This window comes from Mus caroli, chromosome 5, assembly GCF_900094665.2.
Source record: "Mus caroli chromosome 5, CAROLI_EIJ_v1.1, whole genome shotgun sequence".
NCBI classification, from domain to species: domain Eukaryota; kingdom Metazoa; phylum Chordata; class Mammalia; order Rodentia; family Muridae; genus Mus; species Mus caroli.
The window spans coordinates 113120223-113143199 of NC_034574.1; the positions used below are offsets into that span (position 1 = coordinate 113120223).

At 54.7% G+C, this 22977-nt stretch overlaps 1 protein-coding gene across 1 annotated transcript in view; it reads left to right on the forward strand.

Annotated features, from left to right (window-relative positions):
- Rbm19 (RNA binding motif protein 19) overlaps nucleotides 1–22977 on the forward strand; it is an 83364-nt gene that overhangs the window by 51088 nt on the left and 9299 nt on the right. The window contains exons 22-23 of the mRNA XM_021162701.2: nucleotides 8497–8602; nucleotides 19634–19754. Coding sequence (XP_021018360.1) covers nucleotides 8497–8602; nucleotides 19634–19754 — 227 coding nt within the window. The remainder of the gene's footprint in view (nucleotides 1–8496; nucleotides 8603–19633; nucleotides 19755–22977) is intronic.

Here is a 22977-nt window from a genome sequence, read left to right on the forward strand (position 1 = left end):
CTGAGGTTTCTCGAGTTGGGGTAGAAATAACAGTCAAAACAAAACAAAACAAATGAAAAGCAAACCCTTCCTGGTTTCAGGCAGAAAGGAAGGCCTGGTCTCCTCTTCTTCATCGTCATCTCTTCCTCTTCTTCCTTCCTTCTTCTCCTCCTCCTCCTCTTTTTTTTCCTCACTGTCTCTTTAAACGTTTGTCCTCCCTTTCTGTCCCTTCCTGTCTTGTGGATAATGACAACAGAGGGTGTTGAACTGGCTCTGGGCATCCACCTCTGGCCACTGCATGCTTGTAACGATTTCATTAACCTAAATTATCCACTTTATTTTCTCGTAATGGGATTAGCCGTTCTCCAGGCAGTTGAAGACCAGAGGGGGAGAGGGCCCGTGTGTTCCATTACTGCACCGGGTGGAGGGCAGGACTGACTGAATGTACACCCTGGGCTAGCAAGGGTTCCTTCCCGTCCCTCTCACTAGAAGAGGGACCTGGGGTCCAGATGGGCTCGTGTGGCTCAGGGAAAGCCGAGGTACTGGGCCACCATCATGGTGACTTGTTCACAGTATCTTAACATTGGTGGGACCCACGGCAAGATGCAGACCTGCCTGTGTCAGAGTGCCAGGAGTGACCAAGCGCCATCTGCTGTCTCGGCCCTGCTGGGCGGACGCTCCTGGCTCACTTGGTGCCAGCGCACACTCTTCACTGGCTGTGGGTCGCAGTAGCTACAGCCCTCATTGCTCAGTTTTTCATGGAGATGAACTGATCCTGAGAAACATGACATCAGGTGCTGGGCTGGTACGTGATTCCAGATCTCCCTGTGAGGCTTGGGCGCCTCTCACATCAGAATGAGACCCTCTGAGTATCAGGGACCAGTCTTCCCCAGTCTCATCGGTGCCTGAGCTGATGGAATTGAGGCCCTCTTGTGCCTCCCCCGGCGTCCCATGTCTGTAGCACCTGTCCTGAGAGATGCCCAGAGTACCAGTGATTAGAACCCGGGGCCTCACACATGCTCAGGTGGTCAGGTGCTGTATGCCCAGCCTTCTTACCACTTCTCACCATGTTATGCCAGCTGGCCTTAGACTCACTCAGTAGCCCAGGATAGCCTGGAACTGGGAGTTCACCTCCTGGTTCAGCTTCCCGAGTCTCTGGGATTGTAGGGTGTGCTACTATGTCCTGTGAGGTTTTTAAATTTGGGCGAAGAGAAAACAGAACAGGGCTTTTTGGCTAAATGAGCTTGAGAAGCCACATCCGTTTACCCTCCAGACATCCCCTCTGTGTCCCTGTATTAAAGGCACAGTCTGCACCAAGACACTGGCCACAGGCTGCTTAGACACAGAGGTACCTGACTTTACCTTTTACACAGAACAGTGACTCGGTCCCTGCAGGACAGCTTCAAACAGCACTGGTTTAAAAGGAAGGGTACACAGCAAGTGAGTCCATGAAGGGCCGCCATGGGAGCCCTGCCTCACCATCCCATAGCCTTGTGCAGACCTCACATCCTGCCTCTCAGTGCCTCCATGGATTGTGCGGGGGCAGCACTCAGAGTGCACTCCAAGTCCTCTGTGGCTCAAAACATAGCTGTTGGTGCCGTCTGAGGAAGCAAGCCCATTCTGTGTGGGGGTTACAGCATCCTTTCCATGTTTCTAGCATGTGCATGTGTGTAGTGGTCAGGTTGACCTCCGGAGTCTCCCTCAGTCACTCCCTACCTTAGTTTTTTTAAGATATGGTCTCTCATTTTTACGTGGGGCCCTCTGAGGGGGCTGGTCAGTTAGTCTAGGGATCTGCTGCTCTCCTCCTCCACAGGGCAGGGGTTGCAGAACCATCCCCTCATACCAGCTTTTAATTGGGTTCTGGGTTCAAAGCTTAAGTCTTCTTTGCCCAAGAGAACAAACCACAACCATCCCCAGCTCCTGGCAGGTGTCCCAGCAGAGCTCAGCCTGCTCAGAGAGCACAGAGAGGTACTTGCCAGGTGCGTGTGAGACCCACAGGACAGTTAGTTCTGAAGCCCAAAGGTGGGTGAGGGCAGCTCAGTGCGTGGATAGGCTAGAGGTGGGTCTGTGACTGGGGCAGACCCTATGTGACCTCGTGAAGCTTAGAGTTGCCAAGAATCCTTCTTGTCTGAACACAAGAACTGCTGTAAGGACCAGGTGACAGGTAGGGGCAGGAACCAGTGTCCTCAGAAAGTGGGCCAGCCCGTCAGGATTCTTTGTACAAATCAGATCGGAACTCCAACTTGGAGGCAGCACTGGTATCTAAGGTATCTAACAATGCCACGTTAATACCTGGTCTTGCTTTATTGACATCAGTTTAATCTCTGACTCTGGATCGCCAGCCATCCAACATAGCTGGTTCAGAAAGGTAGCGAGGGACTCACATCTCTTGACAGTCTCTTGGGGAATATGGGGCCTGCCTGTTCAGGGAGTGACCTGGTAGAGGTGGAGCACTGGGCCACCGGCCACTCCTCACTCGGGACTCCTAGTAAACTTGACCCCCTCTGCCCCCAGTCACCCGTGGAGGCTCAGTCAGGCCAGGGCCGCCTTCCGGCATCCCCTCCTGGAGCTTCTAAGCTCACCTGGAACTCAGCCCCAGCTTAGATTCAGAGACTCCGTTTAACCACTCAGCCCTCGATCTCTCATCCAGAAAACGCAGAGGCCGAGCCTGCCCGGCAAGGGCCCCATGAAAGGCTATTGAGAGACGTTAAACGCTGCCCTCCGCTCCTCTCGCTTGCTCGGAAACCAGGCCATTTTTCAGCCTTCAAGAGACAAAAATGAAAGGGAGTGTTGGCTGATGGCGACTAGGTAACCTTTTACACCGGCTCTCACCAGGCCGAAGCGCCGAGTAATTGGAAGGGCTCAGTGTAAAAGGCACTCTTAAAGAGCCAGCGAGGACAAAGAGGCAGAGACTCCATTAACCAACCCTGGGCCATCACTTCTGCAGAGCAGACCCAGTACTGCCATTCACACGCGCACATTTGCTTGCCCACGCCTGGTTGTCTGCATCCCACTGAGGTGTCACACCTAGCCCAGATCATCTTTGGAGGGACCACCTCTTTCCTGGTTGGCAGGAAGGAGTTGAGAAGGTCATTGTGTGGAGACAGTTTCATCAACAAGTATGGGGCAGGCCCCTCTCTCCTGCTACCAGAGAGTAGAGGACTCATGGGTCACCTTACATCAAGGACAGTATCTGAAAGAGACCAAATGTTCTGCCTGAATGTATGACTGCCTAAGTGGACAGTGGGTGAGTTGTGCTCGACACTCAGAACACATAATGCTGATTCAGCATCTAGAGAGAGGTGGGGGTGCTCCTCAGTGCTGTGCACAGCTCACTAGACTCAACTGAGTGACGTGCCCTGCTGTGTCAGAGTGTGCTTTCTGTTTCTAGCTGAGGAAGGAGGACAGATAAGCTATTCAGATGGTATCAATCTTCATAGTGGCTTAGGGCAGAGGGGGCACCAGGGGCAGGGGCAGATTTTGAACTGTGAAGATGACAGAGAGGGAGAGTTGAATGAGGAGACACCCGGGTCAGGGGTAATGGGACCAGCTGATGCTAAGACCCTAGGGTAGGTGCACACTCAAAGGGAAAGCCACTGTGGGTCCTTAACAGGTGAGAAGGGACAGGGAATGAGCTGATTGGACAAGAAAGATAAAGGTCCCTCAGCATTGAGAGTGTGAGTCTGAGATGCCGAATCTGTTGTCCTCAAATATGCTATGGGGTGGGTGTGGCCTTTAGCTTATTTGCCTCACTAGAGATCAGATTTGGTTTTCCTGCATCTCAGCAAAAGTGGGCTGTTTGGATGCCCTCCCTTGCCCATAAGCCAGGCTTGCTGCTAGGCTCTCTGGCTGCCCAGTGAGTCTTTCAGCCACACGAGGACTCTAAGAGACAGGGAAGCTATTGGAGCAGCTGCCAGCCTCACATGGGCCATGATGGGAATGGTTTGCACATCCTCAAATCATCTGCACCTCCCTTAGAGTGGCATTGTGGGAGCAAGTAACAATGATCAGATCTCTTGGGCGTCGAGCCCTTGTTTGTTGAGTGAGAAACAGCCACTTCCCGCAAGGCATGGCTCCACTGGCTTCTGGCTATTTGGTAATAGGCAGGTTGAGCCATGGACATCGTTAGCCAAGCTGCAGGCCTGGGGACCAGACACCCATCATGAACCCTGTCACCTCGGTCTCCTCCCTCTCTGTAAAGCAGAGGCTACAGTGCCTTGCTTTCAGGAGCCATGTGAGTCCCATAGTCCAGGTCTTCTCTCATGCCACAAAACGCACAGGACTGAATGTATCAGCCACTGCAGCGCCACACTGTGTGTGTGTGTGTGTGTGTGTGTGTGTGTGTGTGTGTGTGTGTGTGTAGTTCCAGCTGAGGGCCACATTTGAAGTAGTTTTTCACCGCAAGAAGATACTGCAGTTTATCCTGTCACAATACCGCCTTTCCTCTTCCTTGTATTGGGTGGTGGCACACTCCTCCACAATGCCTTGAGGGCAGGTGGGAAAGGACCTAAGAATGGGTTTCCCACGTGAACTTGAACCAGTGTGTACCGCATCCAGCCCTTGGTGGGGTGTACATGGGCCCACCTCCTAGCCTATTTCCACAGCCCAGGGCCAGGCTCTAGCTCCAGAGCAGTTATGTCACTCAATTCAGCTGTACAGGGCCCTTTCCCCTCCCTTCCCTTCCTTCCTTCCTCTGAGCCCATCTCCTTGGCAAGGATTGAGTCTGGGCTAGGGATAGTGCCTGTATAAGAAGGGGACCCACAGGGAGAGGACAGCAATCTCGCACCAGATGTGACTGCCCATGTCATAGGTGCCTCGTCCCACCCCACACACCTGAAGAAATCAGAACCACCCACAGCACACTCCCGTTGTCATTTAAAACCCACCGACCTGCCACCAATCCTGGTGGTGGCAGCCTGGCAGAGGAGGCGGGGCCGTGGTGCGGGAGGCGTAATTGGTGAACCCAGGGTGAATGAAATAATTGGAAAAGTGAGGTGTGAGTTTGTTAGGGAAGTGTGAGCGGGTGGGGGAGGGGAGGAGGGCTGTGTTTAAAAGCCCGCTCTGGCCTCTTTATTCACAGCTTCTGATACAGTAATTGCTATTTTGTGGTTTCTATTATCTACACAGTGGGGAGCGTGTGTAGCTCCGTCCCCGGCCTACTGGGCTGGGGATGAATCCCTAGGTGCTACGTTTCCTCCTCCATCCCTGGCCCCTGGTGGCCCCAGCCAGCCTCTTCCCACTGACCGTGGCCTTGGCTCCCAGGAAGCAGGGTTCACATGGAAGTCCCTTCAGAGGCCTCTTTTAAAAACCGGCCTCACAGACCAGGCCAGCAGATAAGAACCTTCATAATGGCTGGTATTTATATGTCTCTTATCTCCTTGCAACGAAAGGTACTTCATTGATTTTTTTTTCTTCCCTCCCCCACCCTTCTCTTTTCCTCCTTAATTCTCTTTAGCTATCTCTCCGCCATCCTCGGCATTGGCTTCCCACGACCCTGCATTGCACAAGTACCCAGGGCTGTACCTGAGCACCCAGGGCAGGAGCCTCCCCTCAGACCCGAGTCTGTCACCTTCGCCTTTTGCCCCATGCTTTTCTCATCTGTCAGCCAGAGGTGGTGACAGTATTGACCCCAGCTAGCATTGTTACATCTGGGGGTGGGGTCTCAGAGCCGAGGGGGGGGGGCTCCTTTGTAGCTGAGGTGACCGTAGTAGCAATGGACAATGACAGTGTTCCGAAGCCTCCAGTCTGCATTTCTAGAAGTGTCCTCACATACTGGGAAGTTCTTCCTAAGCTCTAACTCTTAACTCTCAGCTGCTCCTCAGCCTGGCTCTTTACTGGGATCACCTCCCTGAAGCTCCTGGGGTCTTTAGGCACGAGTTCCTTGGCCATTCAGTCTAGAAGCCCCAAGCCTAGGTTGTGGACTCTCCCAAAGGCCCCCAGCTCCCATCCCCACTCCAGTTCCATGGTGGCTCCAGACTGTCCTGGCTCCCTCCACCACACTCTGAGATGCACGTCTGCAGACCACAGCAGCCCAGCCCCTTCCTTCCGCCTCCTCACCAGCTTCTTTCTCCACCTTTTAATTATTTTCCTCGCTTCCTCCGGCCCCTCGGCTGCTTACCATGCACCAAGCATCCACGCTCACAGTGCGCTGTGGAGGGGAGGCATTAACCTCAACGGCCATCCCCAACCCTGCCCTCCTCTCCCTCTCTCTGTCTCCCTTCCCTGTTCCCTACCCCAACACAGCCAGGCAAAGAGAAGGTGCACATGGTCCTCTCCCTTGCCCCCACAGTCCTGGGTGGGTCACTAGGACCACCATACACACACACATACACACGCACCACTTCACCCTGGATTTAGCCACATTTGGGGAAGGAAGAAGTCCCACTTCTGGCCTGTCTCTGGGGAACAGGGCAGGCTTGAACTAACCATCCTGTGGCCAAGCAGGGGACATCACCCCTGCTGTTTCCCACCCAGAACAGGGCTGCTTCCCCTGGATGGCTTGTTTGTAAAGCAGGGTGGAAAGACTTGGGTGGTGTACTCCACAGCCCCGCTTCATAGTCCCTGCCTCTTCTGGCTGTCTCCTGCTGTTGGTCATTCTGGAAGTGGTTCTGGCAGAACCTGTGCAGGGCAGACATTGGGCTCCAGGCTGCAGGCATGGCACAAGCAAGATGAGTGGGGGTCCTTTCACTAGAAGTATTGCATGCGCTTGCACGCGCGCACACACACACACACACACACACACACACATACATACACACACACACGGACTGGGTGGTTCTAGTTGGTTCACTGTGGGCAGTGGCATTGTGACAGGTGTACTGGAGATGAGGGGAGTGGGGCTGGAGAGCTGGAGAGCAGTGGGTATTGGCACCCTCTGCTCTGTCAGACAACCAGCCTCGCTGCTCCACATCATCTATCTAGCCTTCCTACATTAGATGCCAAGCCCTCAGACTTGGGCTCGCAATGTCCCCACAGGTGACCTAGAGAACCAGTGACCAATGAGCCATTTGTGTGAACCAGCCTGGGAGCCAGCCTCAGCCATCCCCAGCTCTCCCTGTTCCAGTCAGCACCACCCACGCATAGAGACTGGTAGAAGGACCCAAGGCCGTGTGTCGTGGGACGTGCAGGCCTTTAGGTGGCAGAATAAAGCAAGGTTTTGCTGGCTGTTTGACTGGTGGCTCTCCAGGCTTCTCATCTGACCTGCTCAGACTCTGACCTCCCCCCCCCACACACACACTCCAAATCAGCTAAGAGCTCCCTCTCAGCAAAGAGTCTGGCCAGACTCCCCTCTGCCTCTTTCCTTCCCATCCTGGGGAGGCTAGCCTTGTCGCCAGCTCCATTCCCTGAGGCCTGCACAGGCGTAGGGATGGGGGAGCTGACAGGGAGAGCTGGACGTGCCGATTCATTTTTAGGCTTCATAATGCTGCGTTTACACACAGCCCTGCCTTCAGAAATGGGGCCAGCAGATGCCGGCTCATGCTGGCAGGGCTGTAGGTTAACGCCCCAGATTTAACTTACATCGTTGTGTGAGGGCTTATGGCCTGCACTGTGTTCTTTACCCAATCGGTCCTTGGCCTGAAGCATCCCGAACCACGGTGTATGGATGCATGGACCCCGTGGCCACCAGAGAGTAGATTTTCAAATAAAAATAAGACCTCTCTTCAAATGCAGAGCGCATTGAATATTTATCAGTGGCAGTGTGCGCGTACATATTTGATAAATGGACATTACAAAGGGATTGGGGTGGGGGCATGCGGCCAAGGGACCCTGAGGAAGCTCATTTCCTTTGTCCTAGAGTCTTTCAAAGGTTAACTCAATGGAGAAGAGAGGGTCAACCCCAAGGGTGGTCCAGGCCACAGGTCCCTGGTTGGGTTTTCTGCCCCAGAACACTGCCTGCCTGGTGTAGCAGGTATCAAAGGAAGCTGTAGAAGAGGACATGCAGCTCAGATGGAGGAGTTGTGTGTCTTCAGATCCTTGAGCATCAGGGCATCTCCAGCGCCCAGGTTCTAGGTTAACAGCAAAGATTTCATGGATTGGAGTCAGTCAGCTTAGGCTTGGCACGTGCCCGGCCCTGGATATGGAGGCTTGCCTGGGAAAGGTCAGGGGACCCCACTGACCGTGCACCCAAGAGCCTTGACTCCCACGTCATCCCCTTGCCCTGGCTGGGGAAATTCCTGGCCTGGCACAGCCTGCGCAAGACCCATCCCCATGGGGAAAGAACAAGTGTCCAGGTATCCCCCAGGTGGCAGGAGCGACACCAAAAATTTCCCATTAGCACCTCCAGTCTGATGGTGCCCTCCCTCCCCCAAGTGGTGGCCAGCAGGGAGAAGAAAGCCACGCCTGCAGAGGAGAGAGGGCTGGGTATGGGGGAGCAGGAAGGCACATGAACAAGCTGGGCGGTGGGTGTTCCCGCAGCCAGCAATCTCTGGTAACCCACGGGGTCCAGAGCCCTTGGTGTCCCTCAAAGCCCTCAGGCCCCCAGTGCTCACTCTCTGATGTCTGCCTTTTTGTCTCTAGCACCTTTGGGGAACTGAAGACAGTGCGCCTGCCGAAGAAGATGACAGGGACAGGTGCCCACCGCGGTTTCGGCTTTGTGGACTTCATCACCAAGCAGGATGCGAAGGTGAGTGCTGCCCCCAGAGAAGCACAGAGCCCCCGAGGTGGCAAGAGTGTGGCTGCCTCGTGCCTTCCACTCTCTCCCTGACGCTGCTGATTTACCCAGTCTCCTTAGAGGCAGAGCACTGGGCACGGGGCTTGGGGGGCCAGGTAGTACGTGCTGGTGTGTGCACGTGTCTGTCATACATGGTGCAGGGGCTGGGGTCAACCTAGTTCTCAGGCTGCTCTGTAATAGGGAAAAGACCCCAGTCTGGGTGGCCATGGGGCTGGGCTTTGTAGACAGGGCCATTTTGAACATCCTGGGCAGGAATGGGAAGCACGCCCAGTAAACAGTACACAGGCTGGGGTCTGGCTCCCTCCTCTCACCCCACCACTCTCTGCTGGTGACACCAAGGGCCACGCCTGCAGCACACGTGCGCATGTGCAGATACTTCTCAAGCTATACAAAGAGCAGAACAGCCTTTGGGGAGGGTATTTTTTGCTTACTTATTGTATATGTGTGTTTTTTCTGTATGCATGAGTGTATGCATGCACGTGCAAATGGAGAGAGTCTCTTGTACACATAAGGTGCTGGGAGTTAAACCCAGATCACCAGGTAAGCACCCCTAGCACCCCTACCAACTGAGCCATCTTGCCATACTCCCATAAACCCCCGCTCCTCCTTGGGCTTTGAAGCAAGGCCACCACTCTGACGTCAGGCCCAGGACAACACAGCCAGGCTGTCATTCTGCCTGAGTTGAGACCTCGCCAGCTGAGTCTAGAAACCATTCTCATAGCACTAAACTCCTAAGGCCAGGTTAGGCAGGATAGGGCTGGTGGGCCATCCTATACACCCTGCTGAGCGCTGCCCGCCAGCCACGGCCCTCCATCGCATCTGCTTTCCTCCCTGAAAAACAGTATCCAGAACTATTGCCAAGTGGCTAGGGCTCTTTCACCCCAAGGGGCACCAGGAATGGGGTGCAGCATGGGGCAGAAGGGACAGCCTAGGGCTGCATAGACAGCCTGGGTATCCCACAGGCACAGGGCACTAGCCCCCAGGACATGGCAGCCACCTATACCTTCCTGCCCCCACTTGAAGTGCCTGCTTCATTGCCTAGACATTTGTTCTTTCTTCTCAGCTAGCAGCCCTTCCATTGTCACCTCTCAGTGGCAGAAGGGACAACACACTGCAAACACTAGTCCTTGGCAGCCAGAGAAACATTGTCACCGAGGGTAGCTAGGTCTCTCCTAGCCTTGCCCTGTACCTCAATTTCCTTATCTGTGAAATGGGTAAACAGTAGTGCCCCATTCCTGCTTTGTGACAGACGATCCTATGAGGTCAGCTCCCTGGCACATGGCAGATGTTCAACACAACCTGACTCCCTTCATTGCTATAACCCAGGGACCCTGTGAGCCACACCTGTGACATCCTGTCAGCAGAGCGGCAGTGCGAGACAGTGTACACACAGTGTCCTGAGCTCTGGGCTTCCCAGATGGGACAGGGAGGGTTGGGGTAGTGGGGCCATCACTGACAGTTTCCTATCCAGACCCCCAGACAAGGCTGCCCTGAGAGACATAGAGCCTAACTCTGCCCCTGAAAAAGGTCTGCTCACCAAAGCCAGCCCCAGACATACGCTCACCATCTACGAAGCCAGCATGGCTTCTTCCCCTTGGGGAAACCTTGGAAAAGTGACTCACCCCTCCCAGTGCCTCTTGGGCCTCACAGGGCTGCTGGAGGGACAGACTGAGCTGGACAGACATGGACCCTCTTACAGTCCTCTGGCCAGAGGCCATGATCCTCCTAATCCCAAGCCAGCCCCTCAGCAGTGACTTACAGAGGTGGCAGCTTCTCCCTCCATCCCTTTCGGTTCTTGGCTCCTGGAAGAGAAAGGGCAGCTGAGGACAGAGAGGGCTCTCTGCCCACAGCCCTGGAGACCGGCTGTGCCCTCAGCTCCCAGGTGCTATTTCAGGCCTTTCCATCCCTGCTGTGGTGCTCTGCCCTGCCCTCCCTGCCAGGACTCATGCCCTTTTTACCCACTGTGCCAATAAGCTCATCTTGATGGAAGTGGGAGTGAGCTGCATTCCATCCCCACAGTGATCCCTTGCTCTTGCTGTTTCTTGGGGCAGCTCTGTCTGTGTCCTCCACTCCCCTGGATCTGTCTGCAGAACCAGGTTGTGTCAGGAGTGGCAGTATGAGTTCTTTTCACCTGCCGCATATCCTTGCACCCTGCACACAGTGTGGTCACACTCTGAACATGGAGTCATTCTCTAGCTATGGCTTGGGGCTTGGGGTTACCCTGGCGTGGAGAAAGATTAGAGCCCAACCAAGCTGGAAAGGGCCCTCGTTTTCTCCCGAGCCTCCTTTTTGTACTTGATATTTTAGAGAAGAGAGGCCCCTTTAGAAACACCCCGGCCCCTCGACGGTCTCTGGTCCTCTTGGACACCTTCTCCCATCTTGACCCTGCTCCATGTAGAGTAGCCTGTCACTGAGTGCTTGCAACCTTGTAGGCTAAGAGACTACATGTATGTCCTGGGGCTGAGGCAGGAGGTTGCTTACGCAGTGGAAGACTATGAGGCCAGAGGCCCAGAGAGACTTAATGTCTGCTCGGAGGGGCCAGCGACCAGCCCCTACTTCACCCCACCCTGCTCCTGCGGGCTCTTGGCCTGGCCCCGTGGTATAAGAGTCGTGGTGTAGCCTCCCACACAGGCCTACTGACCCAGAACAAGTGCTCACTCCCCATCCTGGAATGAGCGGCCTCACCCTGTACCTCACACATTCTCAGGGATCCTGACCCATCAGACCCCTTCTGAGTCACATGCATAACAATGTGGGGAGCAAAGCCAGCAGGAGGCTCCATAATGGCCACATGGATAACCCAGGCTCCCAACAATGATAGGCAGGGCCTCCGGAGAGCGCCAGCATACAAGTGATGTGTCTACTGTAGGCACATTGCCTGTCCCAGTCCAGCACACCACGATTAGTGGAGATGAGCACAAACCCTCCCTCTCCTGACCTTGTCCAGCTGCACAGCCCCAGAGCCCTGCCCAGTCACAGGCACTGGGGACCGGAGCCCTGCCTACCTATGGGAGATGGATAGACAAGCAGGTGAATTCTCCCTGGTGTTCTAGGCAGGGAATATCAGTGCTGCTGGAGGTGCCTGTGTTACCCCAACCTCACGGTTCTTAGGGAGCCCGGCACTACACAGAAGAGGGAAGCAGTGTCAGTCAGCTAGGAAATGGATGTAGCCGGGAGTCAGGCTAGCACATTCCCTACCTACCTATGCGCTCACCTGGGCTGCCCTGCCTGCGTGCCATCCCTGGTCCTGTCACCACTGCTGTAGCTCCTCTGGGGGAATCTGAATTGATCAACCCTGTGGACTTCTTTTGCGTGTCCCCTGGGTGCTGGTGGAGAAATGGTTCAAAGACTTGGCTTAGCATTATACAGCCAGGCTTCTCCCTCCCATTGGGCATTGGTTTACCAAAGTGCTGACCCTCCTCTAACCAAACCCGCCCCTCACACCCATTCCCATTATCCAGCTGTAGCACCTTACCCCGGAAAGGGGCTCCCTCGGTAGAAACACACACAGAGGCCAAAAGGTCCCATCAAGACAGTTCTAGGGAACAGCCCTTCTCCCCCCCCAAAAAAAAAACAGCTGCCTTCACTGCTGAGTGCCCTCCAGCACACCCCAGCATACAATGCTGCTCTCCTGTAAAGACAGTCAGAGGAGGAGCAGCCCCTCTGAGCCTCCCAAAAACCAGCTGCCTTCTTCAGTGCTGAGCGCCCTCCAGTGCACCCTGGGCACTCTATGCTACTCTCTCACCTGGATGGGCAGTGGGGAGTTCTAGGCAGATGGATTTGACGCCCCCCAACCCCATTGGCTAGGAAGTGTCCAATAGGCACTGGGTTTCCATTCAGGCCCCACCTTCGTCTCCATACCTAGCCTAGGCTGGCCCTGAAGAAAGGGGGAAAGGGCCACCAGGAAGAAAGAAGTAGGGAGGAGTAGACAGACACCCAGAAACCAGAATATTAATTGTTCCCCACACGAGGTGCCTTCAATTCTCCCTCCCGAGCCACACACGCTTCTTTATACTTTTGTGGTTGCAGCTGTTTTAGCCACCGACACTGTTGTTTTAAAAGGCCTATTTTCACATAGAATGTTATCCAATTAGCAGAGCAATGTGTTGGCTTAAATAAACACTCGGGGGGAGCCGGCAGCCGGAGATGCGATGGCGGCTGGCGATGGCGGCTGGCGTTGGCAGGCAGAGCTCCGCTGTGATAAACAACCACAGCTTTAATTGTAGGGTCGCAGGCATCTCCTTCCTCTTTCCCACTTCACCACGGCGGGTGGACGCCCAGGGAGCGAGTGACAGGATGTACACAGCCTGAGCCCACACTGGCTGGAGATGGCGGTGTGGCGCAGAGGGCTCAAGTGAGATTTGGGTTGTAGGACTGTTGAAGAGGGGCAGGACAGAGCTTCTCCCACCTCCTGCCTCCCTCACTGATACCTGGCACCCCTGCTCCGTGTAGCCTGCAGCACGTGATCCGTCGGATGATCAGTAGCACGTGTGTAACACTGCATCCGCATGATGGTGTGCAGGGAGGAGTCTCGAGGCGTCAGTACAGTGGGGTCCGTGGGGACGACCCTCAAGGAAACACCCCTTTTCCAACCAGGCAGAGGGCCTGAATGGTAGGTTCAGAGTGGTCAATGACATCAGAGCTGCCTTCCTCTTCTTCATGTGTGCCACTGAGCCCAGGTGGCTCTGCCCCACAGCAGAAGCTGGTAACACTGTCCTTGGGGAGTGGCAGGGCTTAAAAGAACAGATGGCATGGTGCATGTGCTGGGGACAGGGAGGCAGCTGAGTCCCCTGGGCCCTGAAGGTTCCCTGCTGCATGGAAACCTGCATCCATTAGTTGTTCCGTGTCTGCCAGAATGTTGCCAGGAGCTAGCCCAGGAGTTGGGGTTTCACCTGTACTTTTCTGTTTGGGTGTTCATTTGTGTCGTGTGCACGCTTACTCCGGAATTTGAATGGTGCTACTTTGCCAGGCTTCTGTCACCACAGCCCAGAGATAGAAATTCTAGCCAAGCTTACATCTCAAGGTAGGGACTTGGGCTCAGCCAGTACATGTAGGCTAAGAGCGTCAGGATTAGGTGCAGCCCAGTTTACCGCCAAGGCATAAGCAAGATCACACTGAGCCATTCTGCCAACTGCTACTCGGCTCTCCAGACCATGGGGACCGAGGCCTGCCAGGCACCTTGCAGACCAGAGCAAAAGACCTTGCTTTCAGATCTGTCAGGCACAGCGTGAGTCAGAGGAAGGTGGAAACCCAACCATGAGGCTTGCACAGGTCGAGGTGCAGCTGCTGCCCTCCTCCGGCACAGGCAGTCCCTCGAGCTCACACTGAGTTGGGAAAGTGAAACTTAGAGAAGTCTGTCAGGTCACCAGGCAATGCAGGGACTGCCTGTCGCCTTCCCTGGGCACCTGACTCCTGCCCTCTGAGGTGCTTCAGGCCTGCAGAGGCAGGAGTGGAGCCCTTCCCTACCCCACTCTGCTGTAGCACCTGGCATTTGGGTCAGCGCAGTGTACTCGGAGGTTAAACTGACTGACTTGAGCTGATGGGATGGCTGGGGTGCATCTCTCTGTCTCAGAGAGTCGGGGCACAGTCTACAAATGATCCTGTGGCCCTTTATTTTGGAAGGTCGCCTCTGCTTCCCAGTGTCTGTAGTGGTTTAAATAAGAACAGTCCCCATGGGCTCATCTTATATTTGAATGCTTAGACCAGGGAGTGGACCTGTTTGAAAGGATTAGAAGGATTAGGTGTCTCCTAGTTGGAGGAAGTGTGTCACTGGGAGTGGACTTTGAGGTTTCAGAAGCCCATGCCAGGCTGCATGCGTGCCCACGTGTGTGTGTGTGGGGGGGGTGCGTGCAGATCATTATGTGGCTCTCAGCTACGTGCTCCCCACCATGATGATAATGGACTGTAACTGTAAGCCAGCCCTCAATGAGATGCTTTTTTATAAGCGTTGCCATGGTCGTGGTGTTGGTTCACCACAATAGACCAGTGACTAAGAAACTCATTCACTGTGGAAGTCCATGTTATGCAAAGAGCTAGGACAGTCCTACCTGTGAGGAAGAGGCATCTGGGCGGGCTGGAAGCCACTAACTAGCAAAGTGTGCTGACCCGACTTAGGCCATGAGGAGGCCATGTGAAACACCCTTCCCTAGAAGTCACTACTTCTTCCAAACCCGGCAGGACCTGGCTCCTCTGTCCCCTGTGCTCAGTTCAGGGCACTGGCATGCACATGGCCATCCTTGGCCACCCTTGTCACTGTCCCCTTCAAGTGTGGGGCACAGATGTTGAGGGAAGTTGGTAGTGTCATTGGATGCCTTTTGTATCTACAGCCCTCTGGCTCTGCCAGGAATATGCAGGGAGCAGGAGGACAGGACCAGGAGGCTGCAGACTTCTAAAGTCAGGTCCCTTCTTGGCACTGCAGACAGCTGAGGATCAGCCAGTCCTCTGTAACCACATGGGACTGAAGTCCTGCCAAGGGCACACAATGGTTTTGGTTGCTGGGAGAAATGTTGTCTTCAGGGAAAGTGCACAAAGGTTAGACCCAGCACTCCTCTGGCAGCATTCCAGACCTTCCATGGTCTTCCAAGATGGCCACCAGGTCCAGCCTCTTTGAGCCCTGTACTGATCCCCCCCTGTCCGAGTGGACTGGCTTCCAGGTGGAATCAGGGTGAAGAGGCAGGAGGCTATGGTCTTGAACCTGAGAGCTGAGGCTTCAGTCACAGGAAATCAAAGCCAGAGACCGTGATGGTGGTAACCTGGACCTGGGGTAGATGCTCTCCTGGGATAGGAGTCACCTGAGACAGACCCCCACCAGTGGGAGTTGGGATCCAGCAGGGGCAGGGCCAACCACAGTGTTTCAAGTAAATAGATCCGAGGGACTCACCTTGAATAGTGACATCTCTGGGATCCGATGGTGAGGAAATGTCTGAACCCTCAGGACAGACTCAAGGAAGAAGGGTGTGGCCCATGCTGTTGTCTCGAGGTTGGGATGGGAAAGAGTTCCCACCCATCTCCCACACCCCACCAAGTCTCCTCTGTACCACCCCCTTTGTAGAGACAGGGAGACCATACTGGCTGTGGCCCTAAGGGGAGGCCCCTGACCTGTAGAGGATGGAGCTGAGGGTAGCTGGCTATGGCTACCAGGAGGTGGCAGTTGGCTTTTCTTTGTCATTCTCTGTGTCAACCTGAGTCAATCCAATTGTCCTCTGGGCTATGGGCTTCCCAGCAGGCAAGGGTAAAAGCTGGTGCATCTCCTGTGCCAGTAAGTGGGCAGCTGTGTTCATTCAGAGGGGACCTAAAGCCATGGGTGCTAGATGTAAAGCCAGACCAAGTCCAGATCACTATCCAGTGTGAAGTGACCCCAGCAGTGACCGAGTCCAGGTTACAATCAGGCGTGCAGCGGCCCCAGCTGTGATAGCTGTGTCCTTGTGTTCTGAAACCCAGGCTTGAAAGACTATTTAGGCAGAATCACACTGACCAGCGTGGAGATGTGTTCTTCCAGACCCTCGGCAAAGGAAGGCTCTGCTTTACTGAGTAGTTACCCAGAGCAGTGTTCTGGCTAAGGGAGGGACCGAGTGGCAATGGGTTGGTGATGGGTGCTAGAACCCACACCAGGTGTGTCAGGCCCAGGGTGGCAGGGCCTTTGCAGGCTAGGCCAAGTTTCAGTGCTCGAGAAGATGAAGCACACAGTGTCCCTTGTTGTCCCTTGTTGAAGTGGGAGGAAGACCAGTGAGTCACCCTTCAGTGGATAAGCAGGCTGGGGTCTTGTGTTTGTAGACCTATCCAACCTGGAGGCTTCCTAGGCCACACCAAGAAGACTGTTAGCCGTAGGACGACACATCCCAGAGGACACTAGCCCCCCCCCCCCCAGACTGTTTGGGCAAAGGCAAGTTCCCTGAGTGGGTTGAGGTGGCGAGGTGTTCCTATGGGGGCTGGGTATGCAGAAGAAGCTGCTGGTGGCTGACATTCTCCCTGCTGAGGCATCTAGAATCTTCCATGCTTCTCGGATCTGCCCCTGCCCCTGCCCTAGCTCAAAATCCCCTCCAAAGGGGGCCATCCCTCCCTCCTCATTCCATCCCTAAGGTGCCTCAGGCAGACAGTCAGTCACACGCCATCTCTCCTTTCAGCATGTGTACTACTTTCCCCAAGGCTGGCTCTAACCTCCAGGCACTGTACCACCCTGAGGGGGAAAGCTTTGAGGACACCACACTGCAGCTCAAGGAATAGGCACACAGAGCATAGCCTGTGTCTCTCAGTCCTCAGCAGTCAGAGCTGGGAAGGGCTCTGCTATTTTTGGAGAACCCCATATTGTGTTTTAGAAAAAAAAATAAAAGCATTTGCAAGCGGCAGCCGCCGTTTCCACTCTTGGTTCCTGCAGACTGAGGAGTCGCTTATGACGATGTACCAGACAGCATTGCCGCAGGGCAGTGCTCTGAGCTAGGAGTAGATGGCTTTCTGAGTGTCCCCACCTCCATCTTTGCTGCTCCTTCTAAAATTTGATTCAGCCTAGGTTCAGAGACTAAGCAGCCTGGCCTGCATCACATAGCTGGAACGTGATGGAATAGGGGATTGAACTGAGGTAAACTGGCTGCAGAATTGCAGCCCCCATACCCCTCCGAGTATGGAAAGCCCTTCCAATGAGGGGCTACTAAAGTGCCAAAGGGGTATAGAGAGAGGGAGAGCCGGGGAGAGGCTAAATGAACTCCTGCAGGGAACAGAAGCATCACCAGGCCTTCTGAGGCAGTAGAACATAGATTGAAAAACAAACAAACAAACAAACCATGAGAAAGAAGGCCTGGGCCTTCCTGCCAAGATCTCTTCCTGCTTTGTAAGTGAGGATGGAGCAGCCACCAGATGCAGCTGTGGCTGTCCCAGACTGCCTTGTCCCCAGGATGCAGCTCCTTCATCAGACTCCCCACCAGTTCCTTTCTTGGTCTCGAGGCTTCCCCGAGTCCCACCATCTCCTTGCCTTCCTTCCCCACCCCCACCCCCACCCCCCGACAGCTGAGCACTCGCGCTTCTGAGCTCAGAATGAGCCATTTCGGCTCGGGGGCCAGATGCATTTTTATATCTGCCTGGAAAAAAAAATGGTAGGGGCTCTGCCGGCAGTCAAGAGAGGCTTCTAAATTAAACTTAAAAAAAAAAAAAAAGTGTGTATGTAGGGTGGAGCTGCACCTGGCCTTTCTCAAGCAGTGCAGAGAAGAACAAGACGTGGAAGCCTTCCCTCCATTGGCCAAGTGACTGTTTACCACTTCCCCTCCCACCTACCCCAGCATCCCCGAGCCTCCCGTCCTTCCAGATTCTATTTGTCTTGAATAGACTCTGGGCGGGCTGCCTTCATTGCTTGCTGTAAGTCCCGAAGCCTTTCCGAGACGGGACCTGACCGAGCTAGGGCAGTGACCAGCCCAAGGTCCTGGCCTTACTTCCCTCGCACATCCTGCAGCTTACAGAACAGAAGTACACACCCTGGAGTTACAGGACCCCAAACCAAGATAGTGTGGGATAATATGTGACCGGTGCCTCCCTCTCCCAGATGCTGTCCCCAGGCTGTGATGCTTGGTGGTGTACTGCACAATGCTGCCCTGTCTGACACCAGTCCTTCTGTGCTAGGGCCGCCTTACTCCAGTGTTAACCTGGTTACTTCAACCATTGTTTTCAAGCACAGTCATCTCCCAAGGTGTCCAAGGTCAGAACCCACCATATCTTCTTGAGAACACATTCTAACCATAGCAGTCACCTCATGGGCAAGGAGCAGTGGCCATTTCCAGCCTTCAATGAGTGAGCGCTTCTAGGCGTCAGCACAATGAGAAAGGCAGGCTCCCCTCCTGGTCCCATGTCACCCTCCTCCAGCTGTCAGCCTGGGTGCTCTGCAGCCTCCAGGGGCCCCCAGAGCATCCTATATATGCCTAGCACTCTGTGGAGAGAAGGAGGCTGCTAAGGGAATTCGTCTGAGAGCACAGGAGATGTAGGTGGACGTGCCGTGTGCCCACACTGAGTCACCTTAGTTCCTCTTCAGGGTCCTAAATCTGGCTGCATTGACCCTTCCACTTCAAAATGCTGAGCTCAGAAGATCCCCTTAACCTGCCTAAGACCTTGAGAAAAAGGAAGCACAGGGTCTACCTTGCCCCAGATATGTTGGTTCTAGAGTTGAGAGACTTCTTAGCCACTGAAGTCCCGTGTTCGTGTCATGGGATGTCTCCAGAAGAGTTGGAAGAGACTGTCCCTTCACAAGGCCACTGAGCCTCAGTCAGCCATGTTTACTGAGGGCTTTGATCAGTGCTGTGTAAGTGATCAAATGAATGCCCACAGCTGGTACATCCATAAAAGCAGGAAGTAGGTTTGAAGTGTGTGTGATCTGGGAGAAGAATTGGGGGACTTGCCGGGTGACAGCCAAATGTGTCTTTCTCTTGAGGTGGTGATGGAATGTTCTAGAATCATATGCTGATGACTGCATGTGAATACACTGACTGTATAATTATATCTCAATTTAGTGTTGAAAAGCCTGGTTTGGGGCGGGGGAAGGAGCTTGGCAGAGCAAGGAGGAAGAGCATATTCAAGGCCTGGGGTGCTGAACTGGGCACGGAAGCCCCTAGTGGAAAGGACAGGGGGGCCAGGAAGGAGACAGTGGGAACAAACAGGACAGACAGAGGGCAGGCACCAAGTTACCATGAGGGAGTGTGCATGTATCCTCTGGTGACTTGCCAGCTGGGTGAGAGGCTTGTGGGGTCGCCCTCCACAGACAACAGATAAGATGCCACCCAGGGAAACAGGTGACCCGCCTGGCCCAGGCAATGAGTGTATTGGCTGCTCAGTTGTTTGCAGCTCCTTCATGTCAAACTTAGCTCACTAGTGAAGTAAGTGTGCCAGCAGCACCCTGAAGCATTGCCAGACACCCCAAGTCACAAGGGGGTTGGGGAGGGGGTCTGTGTGCAACACCTGCAGCTCCTTCACAGCTCACACACAGCTCTTTCCTGCCTCCTCCTCCAGAAAGCCTTCAATGCGCTGTGTCATAGCACTCACTTGTACGGCCGCAGGCTGGTTCTGGAATGGGCAGACTCAGAGGTGACCGTGCAGACCCTACGGAGGAAGACAGCCAGGCACTTCCAAGGTAGGAGTAGCTGACTCGGGGGTTCTGGGGCTAAGAGCTGGGATGGGGACTACCTGGATCGCTGCCCTCACTTGGGTGCAGCCCCAAGGCCTCCTGCCACTTCAAGCCACCTTGGATCAGGACAGCCATGTGCATGGCGGCTTACCTTGTCCACTGCAGGTAGGTAAGGCAAAGGCAAGCAACAAGGGCAAGGCAGTTGTCTTTTCTGTTCATATTATAGTCTCTGATTCAGGTTCCAAAACATGATACCTCAAGCCCGGGGGTGCTGGAAATGTGTCCTGCGGGCTGGCCCTAGGAATCATAGGGTCTCCAAGTTCTAGTATTGCCATTCTTGGGGATCCAAGCTCTGTGTTCCCAGCTGACTCAGCAAGGTGACACTGGCCTTAAAGATGTTTGTCCTACTCCCGAGTCCAGCTGTCCTCATGTGTGAGACACCATAGTGACTGAGCAGGGCTGTGGGCATGGATGAAGTGGTATCCACTTCCCTTCGTGGGTAGCCCAGCCCAAAATTGAGAACAAAGAGGCCCATTGTGCCTGTGGCTGAGAGATGGAGGGAGTCAGGGAGAGCTAGAGAGGTCTGTGGGGCTGGAGTCACTGAGCCTTGTCTCTAATTGGGTGTGCACCCCTCACAAGGACGTCAAGACTTGAACTGGAAGCCCATCTTCCTTAAGTACCTTCACAGTGGTCCCCAGAAAGCAGAACAAGGCAGCTACCATTGAGCCACCCAGCTGGGAACTGGTCCCCTCCTCCCATCTGCTGGCAAACAGGTTCTGGCTGGGGCTGGGACAGCCCTGTCTGTAGTCAGTGGTGCTGTCACCTCAAGAGACAGGCAGTCTTCCTACCCTGTCATCCTTGCACTGGGGCCTCACAGGAATTCTAGCTCTGGGCTCAGAGAGACCACCCTCGTCCCCTGAAGGTGTTTGCTATAAGCTGTCAGTCTACAAAGCTGGCCTCAGGAGCCAGGGCCAGTGGAGGACCATAGGGTGCATTGTCCTGGAGGGTTAAGAGCAGTCCAGCAAGACTGGCCCTGGCCCTCCATCGGTCTTCCCAGAGCCACGCCACCTGCCCGCCATACTTCTTACTAAGGTCACTGTCCCCCACCAGCTGAGGAGGACCCTGAGCCCTCTTATGTGCTGTTCCAGATCAGCATAGCACCTTCTTCTCTGTGTTTGCTTGTGCTGTGAGACATGGATGCCCTGTTTAAAGGGCTGATGCTGCTTCCATGCAATTGGTCCCCTGCCCTGCTCTGACTTGCCCTCCTGGCATCGGTCACTGCATCGGCTCCTCTGTGCCTGTCCCTGTACTTTCTTGGTTTTGTTGTTGTCGTTGCTGCCACTGCTGTTTGGGTTTGCTGGCTGGCTGGCTGGCTGGTTGGTTGGTTGGTTGGTTAGTTGGTTGGTTTGGGTTTTTGTTTTTGTTGTTTTTTTTTTTTAAGTCTTCTGATGGCTTGTCATTCTGGCCAGGCCCAGCTACCCCACCCCCACTTGTGGCAAATGTAGTGTGCTGTTGGCTTGTACCTGGCGTGATCCATTCCTATCGGGTACCCCTATTTAGCTCAGTCTCCAGGTGATGCCAGGCTTTCTATCCAGGGCTAGGAGCTTTCTAGCCCAAACAAATGCAAAGCAAGAGAAGCGGGAGATGGTGCACACTCAGTGGCGGGCTCACAAACAGCTCAATAAGATCCTGAGTCCTGATGGGCAGACAGAACCTGTCTCCATCGACAGGCATCGACAGCCCCAAATGCACCCGTCGGCAAATGTTTGTGGAAGGCGCTCTCCTGAGCCGGGGCCCACCTCCCCTGTGGTCGCCCCACCACCCAGCCCAGGCCTCTAAGACTGTGGGCTCAGCACTTCTGCTCTGTGTGGACAGAGGACCCTTCAATAAATTGAGTTCCAAAGACTGCATCATCACCTCCCAGGCGCAAGGATGCAGCAGAAGCCAGCCCTTGATGTGTCCGAGCCATCTCTGTGGCTGCTTACAGCCACAGGACCCCACTAGGGGTGTGGTAATGAGACTGGGGAAGATAACTAACCCTGTGTCTGCCTCTCCAGCTGCCCCAAGATGGCCATGGGTACTGAGTATGGCTGTAGCACCTGCCAGGCGTGGCCCTGCAGGTACCCTGGTAGATACAAGGCTGCCAGGTATGTAGATGTCCCAGGGACAGTGTGCACCCCATCCTCCACCCTATCCTGCACGTGTGCACAGCAGCTGAAGTCCTAAGAACAGGGCTGTGGGCCCCCGAAGCCTGCCCGGGCCTCCTTTCTCCTCTGCCCTTTTCCCTGCCGAGAAAAGTACTAGCTCATTTGTGTCGGGGTCTGCATTGTTCTGAGCCTCCAGGGCCCTGGCAGAACCCAAGGGCAAGTGGGACTTGTGCCCAGCCCCGGCATGGGCCCTGAACATTGCCAGGAAGGTACTCAGACCTCAGGTGGACGCCTGGAAACTCTGGCCCCACAAGGCTGCCTGCCTATGGGCTGCAGTCCATACCTCTCCCACAGCCCGCTACTGACATGGGAGGCTTGGTGGAGACATGCCGTTCCTGGGTCCAAGGAGACAGCTGAACTGTATATATAGCTCAGGCTAACTGACACAGTGTCTCTTGCTGTCAGAGCCTCTCCTCTCCTGTCAGGCCTTGCCAGGACTCAGGGAGACAGATAACGGTCATTGACCCATTTAGCAGATCAGAAAGGGCTCAGAGAAGGCAAGAAACTTATTAAGGGGTGTCCAGCCACCCCATGACACAGCTGGAACTCAAACCTAAGCTTTTAGTCATTCTCTTAACTGAGCCTTTGCATGGGCTGATCCGGTCGGCACCCTTATGTTGTTGTGTGTGTGTGTGTGTGTGTGTGTGTGTGTCTGTCTGTCTGTCTGTCTGTCTGTCTGTCCTATTATCTGCTCCATGGCCCTAGTGAGTCTCAGCCTCAGCTTTGCCATCCTTACAGTGAACCCAGGGTGTCATCACCTTGAGGGCCTGTGGCTCCAGGGAGGTAACACCTGGCTTCTGGCCACTCGGCTAGTAGACTGAGGAGGATGTAACTGGGCAGAGGAAAGGGAGAGCCTGATGCTGCTGAGTCTCCAGCCAGGGCACAGGGCCTGGCACACAGGAGGAGGGCCCCAGGCTAGCCCACTGCAGGCTTTCCACTTACTGGTGTCTAAAGGAGCTTTGCTTTAAGCCCCACCCCCTGTCTGTCCCATGCGGCATCCCTGATGCTATCTGCAGTCCCTG